At 50.3% G+C, this 13,762-nt stretch overlaps 1 protein-coding gene across 2 annotated transcripts in view; it reads right to left on the bottom strand.

Moving 5' to 3' along the window:
- The window catches only part of UNKL (unkempt family zinc finger-like), a 36,877-nt gene extending 23,996 nt beyond the window's left edge, over positions 1 to 12,881 (bottom strand). For both annotated transcript variants that reach the window (XM_006901909.1, XM_006901910.1), the window contains exons 1-4: positions 12,776 to 12,881; positions 10,919 to 11,128; positions 2,657 to 2,833; positions 1,761 to 1,894 (exon numbers count right to left, since the gene is read on the bottom strand). In XM_006901909.1, the coding sequence (XP_006901971.1) occupies positions 1,761 to 1,894; positions 2,657 to 2,833; positions 10,919 to 11,128; positions 12,776 to 12,852 (598 nt within the window). In that variant the 5' untranslated portion in view covers positions 12,853 to 12,881. The remainder of the gene's footprint in view (positions 1 to 1,760; positions 1,895 to 2,656; positions 2,834 to 10,918; positions 11,129 to 12,775) is intronic.
- Between the last annotated feature and the right edge of the window lie 881 nt (positions 12,882 to 13,762).

Here is a 13,762-nt window from a genome sequence, read left to right as displayed (position 1 = left end):
AAAAAAAGTAAAAAAAAAAATGTACCAGAATCAATGGCAAGAAATTGATCACAAGAATACACAGTGACTAGAGAGAAACCATGTTGGCTGGGAGAATAGACACTTTGCTTTTCTTGTTCAATTTTTCTATAAACTTGTTGTTTTTGTTGTTGTTTAATGCCGTCGAGTCGTAGACGACTCATAGCGACCCTATGAACGAACAGCCTGAGCACTGTTCGTACATAGAGTTTCCGGAGGCAAGCCATTTTGGAAGTGGATGCCACTCCTGCTTCCAGCTATAAACTTACAAGTGCTCTAAAAATATTAAATCTATCAATTAAAATAAAACAACTTATGGAGGAAGAACAAAAATACAGAGAGAGTTGTTTGGAATGGCTCCTGATAAAAAAGAAGTTTGGAAAGTAGGATTCAGGGCCTCAAGTCTTATACAGAGCTCCAGTCTTATACAGAGCTCAACATCCAGATACAGAGCAAACCCAGATCCACATTGTTTGCGGAAACATCAGAAAGTGCTTGAAAAAAATGGGAAATTTTTGGAAAGGTTGTTACACAACTAACCTTTCTTGGCTTAAAACTAGCCTATTTATTTGTACTGTTGTTGTATACCATGAGCTGACCCTCCAGTGGATTTTCAGAGGCCGTAAATCACACAGAAGGAGACTGCCCATCGTTCTCCTATGGAGCAGCTGGTGGATTTGAATTGTGTACCTTTGGGCTGGCAGTGCAATTCCTTACCACCAGAGTCACCAGAGCTCCAAGAAATGAGATTCTTTGTACTAATCTCATTTAATAGAAGGCTATTTTTTCAAATTATGCATATTTAGACACTATCCAACCACTTATTTTTTAATTTTTTGCAAGTATTTATGTTCACAGTTTTAATGTTCTCCATATTTATACAGTTTACAATCCCCTCCTTGAAATAAACGGAAATTGAACAAAGAAATAACCCCCAAAACCAAGCAGCCCACTGTCACTGGGTTGACTCTGGCTTACAGCGACCCTGCAAGACAGAGGGGAACTGTCCCACCGGGTTTCCAAGGTTGTAAACCTTTATGGGAGCAGATCATCCCATCTTCTCCCACCAAGCACCTGGTGGGTTTGAACAGCCCACCTTTTGGGCAGCAGCTGAGTGCTTAGCCACTGTGCCATGATCATGAGGAGGTTCCTTAAATCCCTGGTCTATTACATTTCCATGGAGCTTGAAGACACAGCTTTTTCTGCCCAAATGGGTTAGAGCCTGTCAGGGGCATACGAACCAGGAACCTGAGTTTCTAACCAGCTGCCTAGGACCCTAATGCCATGGATTCAAATGTCATAGGCAGAAACTCAGTGCTGAGATGAGGTGGGGCCACAGGGCCCTGGAAGCATACATGGGGAAGACAGATACTTCAGAAAAGGGAACATAAAACCCCAGGAGGAAGCCTCAGGGAGAAAAAGATGCCCCATAAGGAACTGTCTAACCCATGTGTGTATCTAAGCCATGTATGTGCCCCCTACACAGGACTTCTGGCTGCAGCCCCCCTCAAAGTGTTCTGGGTAAAGTTTACAGCCTAACTAGGGACCATACTTGGTCTGGGTTCAAAGCATCCCATCCACCTAGGAGTTGCTGAGCCTCACTTTCCTTTTCTGTCAATGGTGACAAAGGGGTCTGATGTGAGTGTCACTCTGTGGACAGCAGGGCGCTGAGCCTGTCTGCAGAGTGCCACTGTCACACCCAACCCTGCTGGCACCTGAGCGTGTGGTTGTGGTACGGGTACCTTGCCATCGGGGGTCCTCTCCCAGGATCTTCTCAATCATGGCCTGGCTCGCCAGGATCCCAGGCTGCAGATCTGGGAGACCATCCCCGCCACTCAACTGGCCGTTGTGTAGGGCTTCCTGAACCTGAAGTTCCCTGCAACCAAAAACATGTAGTTATGGGTTTAGGGTGGGCAGTGGTCCCCCAGAATAGCAAGAGACATACAGACAGGAACTGTTCAGCATCCCTGGTCCTTCCCTTTATGGAGCAGACCATGCAACACCCACGAGGTTACTCAGATCTGGCATTCTTATCAAATTAGGCACTCTCTGTCCTGGATGTATGTATGCCTCCCACACTCCATACAATCGGGGGGGGCTGAGCTCTGATTAGCAAAGAGCGCCCCCTCCCCAATCCTGGCTTTGCTCTGATGCTCCTAGTCACTGCTCAGGTAGACCTCTGAGGGACTTTGGATTTGGTTTCACCAAAAACCAAACAAGTACACTGCAGACTGCCACCCACAGTGACCTCCGTTGTGTTTCAGAGGCTGTAAATCTTTACTGGAGCAGGCTATCTGGAGAGGAAGTAGCACAACACGGAACCCGATAATGAAGCAGGTATCACTAGCCGAGTCACAACCACGTTTTGGTCTCCCAGCACACAGTAAAGTTACGATAACAATCTACTGCAATCTGCAAACAAACCCTGATAGTGTGTTACTCGTTGAGATGCTAAACAAAAGGTCAGTGATTCAAATCCACCAGCCACCCTGAAGAAGAAAGATGAGGGTGTCTGCTCCCACTAAGAATCCCAGCAGACCTCTCTGGCTGCAAAACCTGTGCTCTTAAGCACCCTGTGAAAACACCAGCAACTCTTGAAGTGTGCATCCATCAGCCCTCCTGCCCAGCCGTCACTCACCGGACATCACACACTGGTGGCCGTAGGTCCAGGGGCCCGTGGGCAAAGGCGCAGTGCATCCCGTTCTTGGCACAGTGGCCCCGGGCATCCGTCTCATGGATGCAGGTCCCTGTCTTGTAGTAGCGGAGGTGGTACTTTCGCTCTGTGTCCCCTGTTGTGCGGTGCAGGTACGGGCACCTGGGGAGCAGGGGAGAAAGACCATGCCCAGTCTTCAAGGGTGGAGACACCCCTGGATACAGTGCGCACACATCTGAGCCAGCCACAGTGGGCAGTGGGTCCACCTACTCATCTGGAGCCGTGCCTTAGGTGGGGCGAGCCCCACCACATGGCTTGTCTGACCCTATGGGACATGACCCACATTGCTGCTGGTTATGGCTTGAGCTCTAAAACATGTAAAACTCAGCTAGACCACAATTCTCATTATGATGGAACTAGAAAGAACCCACCAGCCACCCCATGAAAGAGGAAGATGGGGCAATCTCTTCCCATAAAGGTTAACAGCCTCAGAAATCTAACAGTCTCCACAAGTTGTAACCAAATTAATGGCAGTGTGGTAGGTGGTGGCCCAACGGATTAAGCATTTGATTGCTAACAAAAAGCTCAGTGGTGTGAACCCAGCAGCTGCTCCTCAGGCCAAGATGGAGGCATTTGCTCTTATAAAGATATACAGCCTAGGGGACATTCTACTCTCTCATCTGGGCCTGCTGAGCCAGAACTGATTAGGCAGCAAAAGATTTCATAGTAATATGGGTGTGTCTTTCATTGGCAGTTCTGCTGCACAGCTCTAACACACTTTCCCACCAATGATTCTCACCTGAAATAAGGTGAGCCCACTAGACCCAATTACACTCAACAACAGCTTAGGATGATCATTCCAGAAGCCGCAGGGGGGCCCAAAGTGCTCAGCCTGAGGATTCGCTGACCCGCGGGTGTGGCCGTCCAGTGATTCCTGGTCAGGCTGGTGGGCCTGAGGCTGTCACCAAGTTCCCAGGTGGGACGCCCCTGTCACCTGCCCAGGAACTTACACCTGGGGGACAGGGAAGAACAGAACAGGGTAACTGAGGAGGGAAATGGGGCAGAATTAAGAGCAAGCCATCAGGGACAGCAGGCAGACAAGGCAAAGCAGATCGTGTCACTGACCACGGGGGAGATAGAAGCCGGGGACAGGGAGAGACCCGGGTGTCACAGCACCTCTGTCCTCAGCATTCCAGCTAAGTCCACCAGTTCTTCTAAGCCCTAGGCAGGCCTGAAAGTCTCTAGCTTCCAAACAGGCCCACCCACCCCAGCCCACCCGAGCAACAGTCTGAAGCCCTCGCTTACGCAGACCTGGCTCCAGGCACACTTGGACAGATGGGTCCACAGTTCGCATGGAGGTGGGGCTAGGGTGTCTGGCAGGATGGGAGCCAATCCTCAGGGTGGCAGGAGGCGGGGTGACCTCCGCACCAAGTGCCTCCCAACAGGGGTGGGTGCTGAGGGGCCCGCCACCAGGAAAGGGGTACCTGCTGTGGAGGCGCTAAAAGGCCAGGAGAATAATGGCTGAGGGGTGACCACGGAGGGGTCCAATGCGAGGTAAATCAAAAAACCTCACCACCATAGAATCAGAAGTGACTGACAGCTGACCCTTCAGTAGATTAGCTGACTCTCCGACGGATTTTGAGAGGCAGTTAATCAAGCACACTGGAGGAGATTGTCCATCCTTCTCCTGCGGAGCAGCTGGTGGATTTGAACCGAGTGCTTTAGGAAATGCAGCGCAGTTTTTTGCCATAGACCACCCGTGCTGTAAACTTCCCATCTTTCTCATGAAGAGCCGCTGATGCGTTCAAACTGCCAGAGAGGCGCTGCCTCTGGGTTAGCAGCACTATGTCCTGTGGGCTTTATACCTCCAGAGCTCAAAACAACAAAACCCAACCAACAGATCCCAAGTCTACTGCCTTCCAGTGAGTCGGGCTCACAGTGACCTTCCTGGACATAGCAGAACTGCCCCCTAAGGTTTCCAACACCTGTATGTTGCAGACTGCCTCATCTTCCTCCCCAGGGGCCCAAGACTGTTCAGCAGCAGCCTACCACTTAACCACTGTGCCACCAGTGCTCCTTATTAGTCTATAAACGACACCAAACTCCCTGTGTGGATTCCAATTCAGAACAAACCTGTGGTGGTGATGGTGGTGTGTACCGTCAGGTCGAAACCCACCCCTAGCTGAACCTCCAGGGGATTTTCAGAGGCAGTAAATGGCACAGGAGGAGACTGCATAGACTTTCTCTTGTGCAGCAGCTAGGAGATTAGAACCGCATGCCTTTGCACTGGCAGCGCAATGACTAACCTAACCCCTAAGCCACCAGAGCTTCCTTGTGGAACACCGTTGTTGTGTGCTGAGGAGTCAGTCCTAGCTGAACCTCCTGTGGGTTTTCAGACACAGTAAATCACACCAGAGGAAATGGCCCTCAGAGCAGCTGGTGGATTTGAGCCACATGTCTTTGGGATTGCAGCACAGAGCAGGTTCTTACCAACAGGATCTTATCAGAGCTTCCTATGTGCAACCCTGAGTTAAGTGTCCAGTATGGAGTTCAAAGCTATAACTCTGCACAGAAATCAGACTGGCTCATCTTCCTCTTTTTGGAGCTGCCACTCAGACTGATTGGCAGCCAAGTGCTTTCAACACTGAGCCACCAGGGCTCCTGCTCAGGAAACCAGAGTTGCTCATGGGGTAGGTGGACCTCAGAGATGGCCAGATTAATTGACAGGTGGAGAGAGAGAGAGAGGAGGAGAGAGAGAAGAAAAGGAGAGAGAGAAAGAAGGTAAGCATGTGTGCCAGTGGACAGGAAGGGCAAAGAGTGATACTCATCTCCCCAAGTAATCAGGGGTGGTCCACTCACCTCTCACCTGTCCCTGGGTGCCCCAGGTTTCCTTTTGCCTGAATCTGGCAGGAGTTTGAGCCCTGGGGACACACTGACACAGATTCTCTCTGTTGCTGGCACCATGAACTGGTATGGCCTAATCACAGCTGGGTGAGAGTCTCTCCAGGGGTATCAGTGTTCAAAATGGCATCGAAAAAGGTGCACTGGGGAGCTTTGGTGGCCTAGTGGCAAGGACCCGCAACTACAATCCCAGAGGCGCATGGTTCAAAAACACCAGATGCTCTGCCGGGGAAGGAGGGGCAGTCTCCTCCTGTACCAGTCAGATCTGATTTGACGGTACACGTACAAAAATAATAAAATAAAATAAAAAAAGAAAAGAAAAAGGTGCACTGTGCTGTCCTAGTGCCCACTTCAAATTAGACAAGGACTGGCCACTGTCTGGGAGGGCTGTGCAGAGTCCTGATGGCAAAGTACGTACTGCATACTGTATGAGCCTACTAACTGAAAGGTCAGTGGTTCGAATCTACCACTGTCCCTTTGGAGAAAGATGGGCTGTTACCACCTGTAACCTTTTGAGAAAGATAGGCTGTTAACACCTGTAACCTTTTCTGTACTCTCAGAACAACGAAACAACCCAAGAACAACTGATTGCTATGGATCAAAATAGATCCAAAGGCAGTGGGTTTGGGTTTGTTTTGGGAGAAATAGGGCATTCAGTACTCTTAACTGACATCTTGTTTGAGAGTCAAGTGTATATTCACGCTTTTAAAATTTTAAAATGCTGGTAACACAAGAACATCAAATCAAAATTTTAACAACAAATGAAGTGAAATAAAAGGAAGTCCCCTTCTTTGCTCTGACAGGTTATGAATCATGATCAAATATAAGGAATTCAAGGGCAGATATGGATCATCCTATTTGAAAAGTGAAGGGAAATCCCCTTTCCCCATCAATCAGGGTGATGTCACATGAGTCACTGTTGTTATCAAGTGCCATCCAGGGAGTTCCAACTCATAGCAATTCTTGGTGCAACAGAACTAAACCCTGCCAGGCCCTGTGGCACCCTCACCATTGGTGCTTGTTTGGGCCCGATATGGCAGGCACTGTTGTCAATCCATCTGTTAGGGTCTTCCTCTTCTTCTCTGACCCTCAACTTTACCAAGCAGGGTATCTGCTCACCATCCAGACTGAACATATGTGATGAAAGGATGCAACCCCGATGCACATCTTTCCTAATTTTAAACCACACAGATTTTCTCTTATTCTCTTCTAACCAGTTCTTGGTCTATGTACAGGTTCAATACAAACACAAGTAATGTCCTCAATGAAAGTCAGTAAGGCCACATGACATTCTTATTACGTGATCATATACACGGGTGACATCTGTAACAGATATGTCACACATCACTAGCTCATCAGGCTTCTTGGTGAAAGATCACATGTCAATCAGAATATATTTCCATCACAGGAAGACACAGAGATAGTGCAGATTCAATTCCCAACAACCAAAGTGAAGACAACACTGTAATATAGCAACTAATAAGTGTTGTTTTGTGCTTCATTTTTCAGGGGTTAAAAATGGGCCATCTCTTCCCACGAAAATTTATCGCTGAAAAGGAAGTAGCACATGTTCTTCAGGGCCAGAAATTCCTGTGCTACGCAGCCCAGGGTCTACACAAGAGCAACAGCAGCCTCAGCAGAGAACAAGAACCAACCAGAGGGCATTCTGGTGGCTGAGTGGCAAGAAGTTGCACTGCAATTCCAAAGGTGCATGGTTCGAATCCTCCAGATATTCTGCTGGAGGAAAGGCAATCTCCTCCTGTGCCAGTCAGATTTGACTAGATGGCACACAACAAGAAAAAATTATAAAAGAGAATAAGAAACCAATCAATCAGAGCCAGAATTGTCTTGGGACTGTTACGCCACAAAGTCAGAGCCATAAGCCTTTACCTAGGCTGGCTGGAGGACTGAAAGAAGATGTCATAACTGACAGGACTAAGGGGACTCTGTAACACTGATCTAAGCCATGAGGTTGAAGGTCAAAGGGTGTGTGACAATGCTTGAGAAGCTGTCTGGACTGACAGATTGCTGCCTGTTGCCCACTTGAATTATAGCTTATTGACTTCTCTAATAAACCCCATAACTATGAACATGGTTCTGCAAAGTCTGTGTAGTCATTGCAATGGACTTTAGACTCAGCAGAGCAGGAAGATTTGTGTTGGAATTAGTAGAATTGGGTGCTGGAGCATGGGAGACCATGTTTGACTTTACAGGAATTAGTCTTGTTCTGGGCATGTTGATGAGGCCAGTTCTCCTTTGTGGAATTAGGAGAGGTCAGCCTCTGGCTGTTCTCCATGCTACCTATTTTCCTTTTACAGCTTTTTAGAAACCTGAAGTAGGGTCACCGTAAGTCATACAGAGACATAAGGTCAGCATTTGGTGTGGGAAAAATGGTAACAACAGACTTGCTAGATTCCAGGGTACTACAATCATTCAATGTATAAAACACCTAGCAACCACCAAGTGTACAAAAGCAGAGGACAATGAAATGAGGTGAGCTGGCAGAAAAGTTACTGTCTGGTGATCAGTTAAGTCAATGTGATGTCATTCCTCCTGGAGCATAGCCTCAAACGGGTGACTGTGAGTAGCTCTGAGAGAGAAAAGGTGGGCAGAGTCCTCCTACAAAGATTAACAACTTTGGAAACCAGATAGTGGGTTGCTGTGAGTCGGAAGTGACCTCAAAGCGAGAAGTCTGAGTAAGAGAACTGACACAAGAAGACTGTCAAAATGGTAGTGTTTTCTTATCTCTTCATTTACAACATTAAAAAGGAAACATTAAAAAGACCTCCCCCAACCCCTTTGTTAACCCTAACAGAGGTGGAACAAATTGTTCTTTTAGAGGGACTCGGGAGCAGTCCAGTATCCTTGGTGGCACAGTGATTAAGAAACTGGCTGCCGACCAGTATATGAGCAGTTCAACCCCACCAGCCACAATGGAGGAGAAAGATGAGGCAGCCTCCTTCTGTAAATAATTATGGCCTTCAATGTGAATGAAGGAAAAGTGTGAAACACAATGTATTTGAACTTGGTATGCAAATCAATAGAAAATAAATAAATAAAGCCTTGGAAACCCGCTAGACAGTTCTACTTTGTCTGGCAGGGTCGCTGTGAGAGACGTTGGACTAGAAGTCAGGGGGTTTGGTCTCGGCAAATTTAAAAGCAGCTCTGGTGGCGCAGCAGTTAAGCAGTCAGCTGTTACCCTGGTTTTGGTTTGAGCCTATGAGCTATTCTGCAGAGAGATGAGGCAGTCTGTTCCTATAAGGATTTTGAGCCTTGGACGTCCTCTGGGGAAGTTCTACTCAGACCTGCAGTCAATTAAGTCACAATCAGCTTGCTGACAGAATGTTTTGTTTTTGGGATTTTTTCATTTTTACTTTTGGGCACAAAATCCATCTCCTCTTTGGGCCACAAAGTAAACACCTTCTCCCACTTCAGACACCCCACAGGCAAAATGTAAAACTTCCCCACTATCTGTCTCCACCATCATTCAAATAACAATCTTCCTATATTTCCATGTTTCCCCCTTCTACTTCTTTCAAAATAAAGATATCTGTTCCTAATACCATTATGAGACATGTTAGAATGAAAGACAACAACAATACAACAACTCAAATAAAATCTTGACTTCTTAAACACACATGGCAGTCTGAAAGTCATTTCCCTCACTGTCAACGTTTTTAGAAAAAAAATGAAGATAAAAATGTAAACAACAGTAACAAAAAGGAAATATTCCCAGGTGCACTCTGACGCTGAGAGAACAAGGAAGGGGTATGATGGAAAGATAAGTGGAAATGGAACTCACAGGGAGAAAGTAGGAATGTGATTCCATTATAGGTACTACAATTAATGTTATAAACCATACATGTATATGAATGGTTTAATCGAAAACCAATTGCTTTGTAAACTTTCACTCAAGTTACAATAACAAAACTAGTAATTTCAAAAAGCAGAGTCAAACTCATTGCTGTTGAATGGATTCCAAGTCACAAGTCTGTCTGCAGGACAGACCAAAACTGCACCATACAGTTTCAAGACGGTAAATCTTTATGTAAGTACACTGCCTCTTATTTCTCCTTCTGGTTAGCAGTTGAATGCTTTTAAGCATCATGCCACCCAAACTCACACCTACTGGCATTAGGCTAAGTCCAACTCATAGCAGCCTAGAAGGAAAAAGCAGAACTTCTCTATATGGTTTCCAAGTCCTATCCCACCCAAAACCACACCAACTGTCATTAAATCAAGTCAAACTCATAGCAACCTTGAATCAAAGAGAAACTTCTCTACATGGCTTCTAAAGGCTGAAAACTCTACAGAAGTAGACTGCCTATCTTCCTCACACAGATCATCCGGTGAGTTTGAACTGCCAGCCTTTTGGTTAGCAGTCAAATTCTTTAACCACTGTACCATCCAAAACCCAAAACCAAACCCATCACCATCAAGTCAACTGATAGTCATAGCGATCCTATGAGCAAAACCACCTCAGAGGGTTTCCCAGGCTTTAAATCTTAACGCTGCCTCATCTCTCTCCCAAGAAGTGGCTGGTGGATTCAAACCATCAACCTTTTGGTTAGCAGAGCCACACATAACCCACCACATCACCACAAACTCATTACTGTTCAGTTGTAATTGACTCATAGCTGATCCTCCAGTGGTTTCCAAGGCTATAGATTGCATGGGAGGAGATTACCTAGCTTCGTCCCTCAGTGCTGCTGGTGGATTCAAACTGCCAAAGACTGTGGCCTTTGAGTTAGCAGCACAGCTGCAGAAGGACGAGGCCACCAGAGCCCTCCACCTGTGTTCCACCACCAGTGCTCTTCAAAAAAGTGAGTGGTGACAAGCAAGTTCATTTGAAACATGACAGAAAGCAAAAAAACCAAACCCACTGCTGCTTGATTCCAACTCATCAGGTTTCCAAGACTGCAGGGGTAGGGATATGTATGTGTGTATGTGTGTGTGTGTGTGTGTGTGTGTGTGTGTGTACACCATCAAATCGGATCTGACTGGAGCAGGAGGCAATTGTTCCTCCTTCTCGAGCAGAGCATCTGGTGGATTCGAACCACAGACCTCTGGGATTACAGTACAGCTTCTTGCCACTAGACTAACAGAGCTTGCCAAGACTGCAGATTTTTATGCAAGGAGATCACCCATCGTTCTCCTTCAGGGTGGCTGGTGGATTTGAACTGCTGACCTTTGAGTAAACAACACAACACACAATGCACTAAAAGTAATCACTCCCACACTGGACTAAAAATAGAGTCTGTCCCGCTCCCCACTGTCCAGCCATGATGGGCTGGGGTCGGCAGTAACCTTACACCTGGCAGCGCAGGCCCCCACACGGGCACTTACTCGTCCCCGTCGGGACACACGCCCGTGGCCTCGTCGTACTTGGCGCAGTACACATCTGGGCTGTAGTTGAAGGTGCCATCACGCCTGCGCAGGGGCCGGCGTCGGCGCTGGTTCAGGAAGTGCCAGTGGAAGCAGGTGAAGGGCCGGTGCTGGGCGCACTTGTGCTGCAGGAACAGGGCGCACTGCTCCGTCCTGAACTCCTTCAGGTACCTGCAGAGATGCACAGCATTGCCGGCCGGCCTGGCATACCTCCAGCCAGGGAGATGGCCATGGAAACCCAAGGTAAGTCCCCAACCCAGCCCTGACCTCAGCCCCAGACTGGGAGCTAGGTGTAGAACCACTAGACCCCAGTCACAGAATCCTGTTCCCAGGTACACACCCAAAGATTCAAGATGCAGTATTCCCTCCCAAATGTGGTCCCAAGGCTCTAGACCCAGTACCCCACCCATTTCAGGCACAGCCACCTCTAAACCAGAGACATAGAACCCCTATCACAGGCATAGCGACTCCCTTCCCCAGATCCCAAACACAAACACAGCATCCCTATCCTAGGTGTCTCTCTCTCTCTCTCTCTCTCTCTCTCTCTCTCTCTCACACACACACACACACACACACACACACACACACACCCCACCCCTTCTTAGATCCAAGTCCTACCATTCCAAGTATGCACCCAAGCCCAAGATGTGGTACTCTCATCACAGAAACAAGTTCCTTGACCCTTATACCATGTATGGCCCTTCAGGCCTTAGACATAGTGCTCCTACAACAGATGTGGCCTGGAGCCCAAGGTCCAGTACCCCATTTCAGGCACAGCTACCAAGACCCTAAATAAGAGACTTCCATCCAGGCGTGATTCCCTCTAGGACAGGCAAACCCTGCTCCCATATCAGGTGTCATGTCACACTTGGTAAGGGCAGCCTAAGGCCATATATATGGCCACCACCTTCTCCTGACTCAGGTGTGGTCTCCTAGACTCCAGAGCCCAGGTACATTCCTTTCAAACCCAGGTGCCACTCCACCTTCTCAGACTCTAACCCCACATTAAGGACAGCCCTCCTTCTCAATCCCAAGCATATTTCCTGTCCCCCAAACCAAGCAGTGGCCCCAGATACCCTAAGCCCAGGTGGCAGCCGCACAAGTCCAGATGGCTGTCCCCATCTCCTACTCCAGGCTGTCCACGGACCTCGAAAGCAGTTACGTGAGTCCATATGGCCACCCCGATGCTGTTCCCCAACTTCAGACGGCGGCAACCCAAGTTCAGATGGCCGCTACTGGCCCCCAGTGGCGAGCGCACTCCTCTGACCCCAGGTTCTGTCCTGGACCCCAGTAGCGTCAGCCAGAGCCCAGATGGTCACCCCTTCCCCCATCTCAAGTGCAATCCCTGGTCCCCAAAGCCACGCACGGCCCCAGATACCCTGAGCCCAGGCACCGCCCCCGACCTCAGGCGGCGGCTGCATGAGTCCAGATGGCCATCCCCACCTCCAATTCCAGGTGACACTGGTCCCGGGAGCAGCGTCTCGAGCCCAGGCGGCCGGCGGCGGCCCGAGTCCAGGTGGCCCCGCTACCCACTACCCCATGCGTGGTCCCCTGCTCTGGGCAGCGACAGTCTGAGTCCAGATGGCCACCCTGGCCCCCAGGACCGACCGCGCGCCTGTCTCCCGCGCCCCGCGCGTTCCCCCGACCCCGGCGCCGCCCCCGACCTCAGGCGGCGGCTGCACGAGCCCGGGTGCGGCCGGAGCCGGGGGCGGGGGCGGCAGGGCGCGCGGCCCAGGCCGCAGGGCCGACGAGGGCCCCAGGCTGGGGTCTGAGGGGTGGGCTCCGCTGGCCAGGGCGTGCAGGCGCCGCCGTGCTGACCTGTAGTGGGTCGGCTTCTCCGTCTGCGGGGGGGACCCGCTCAGCGCCGCCGCCGCCGCTTTCGAAACCGACGGCATTTTCAGTCAAAACAATGCAGCGCGCATGCGCTGGGCCGGCCCGCCCCCGCCCCTCCGGATCTCCCCCCGCGCCGAGCCCACCCGCGCCCCTCGCCCGGCCTGCCACGCCCCCGCCACGCCCCCGGACGGCGCGGCGCGGGAGGGGGCGGCCGCGAGCATCCCCATATCCCTGCATCCCGCATCATACATGGACCACCGAGCCTGTGCCCACAGCTTGGCCGACGCAGCAGGAGGCGCAGCACAGGAGAAGGCGGCCGGTGAGCATCCTTGCACCCAGCACCCCGCATCCTGTATCCCCACATCCCTCGCCGACCGCTATGCTTGCGTCCACAGCCTCGCCGGCGCAGCGCAGGAAGGGGCGGCCTGTGAGCATCCCTGCACCTCGCATCCCGCGCGGACTGCTGTGCCTGCATCCACATCCTCGCAGGCGCGGCAAACAGCGAGGATCACCGAGCCCGCGTCCACAGCCTTGCCAGCACCACAAAGTCCCGTGCAGAAAGGAGAGGCCTGTGAGCATCCCTGCCCTCCACATGGATCCCTGACCTCGCGCCTACGGCAGGCAGGCATGGCAAATGCCGCGAGAGAGGTTGGCCCACAAGCATACCTGCATTCTAGCATCTTACATCCCGCGCGGACCACCGAGTGCACCGAGTGCAGCCTCCATACACTGCAGGACAGGAACATTCAACATGGGCAGCACTTGTCCCCCTTGCCCCCAGCACCTTCCCTGCCCTGCCCATCATCCCACCCTTTCTACCCCAGGCATTGTACAAACTCAGAAACCCACCCGGGACACAGGCCACACACTCTCTCAGCTTCCACATACTGAGGTCTCAATGCTGAGGCCACAAGCACTGAGTGATTCCAACGACACTGCAGAACAAAGTAGAGCTGTCTGGAGCTGTCTCGT

The sequence above is a fragment of the Elephantulus edwardii genome, unplaced genomic scaffold (genome assembly GCF_000299155.1).
Source record: "Elephantulus edwardii isolate Elephantulus edwardi_28Jun2011 unplaced genomic scaffold, EleEdw1.0 scaffold00350, whole genome shotgun sequence".
In the NCBI taxonomy this organism is placed as follows: domain Eukaryota; kingdom Metazoa; phylum Chordata; class Mammalia; order Macroscelidea; family Macroscelididae; genus Elephantulus; species Elephantulus edwardii.
This window is presented reverse-complemented; position numbering and strand designations above follow the sequence as displayed.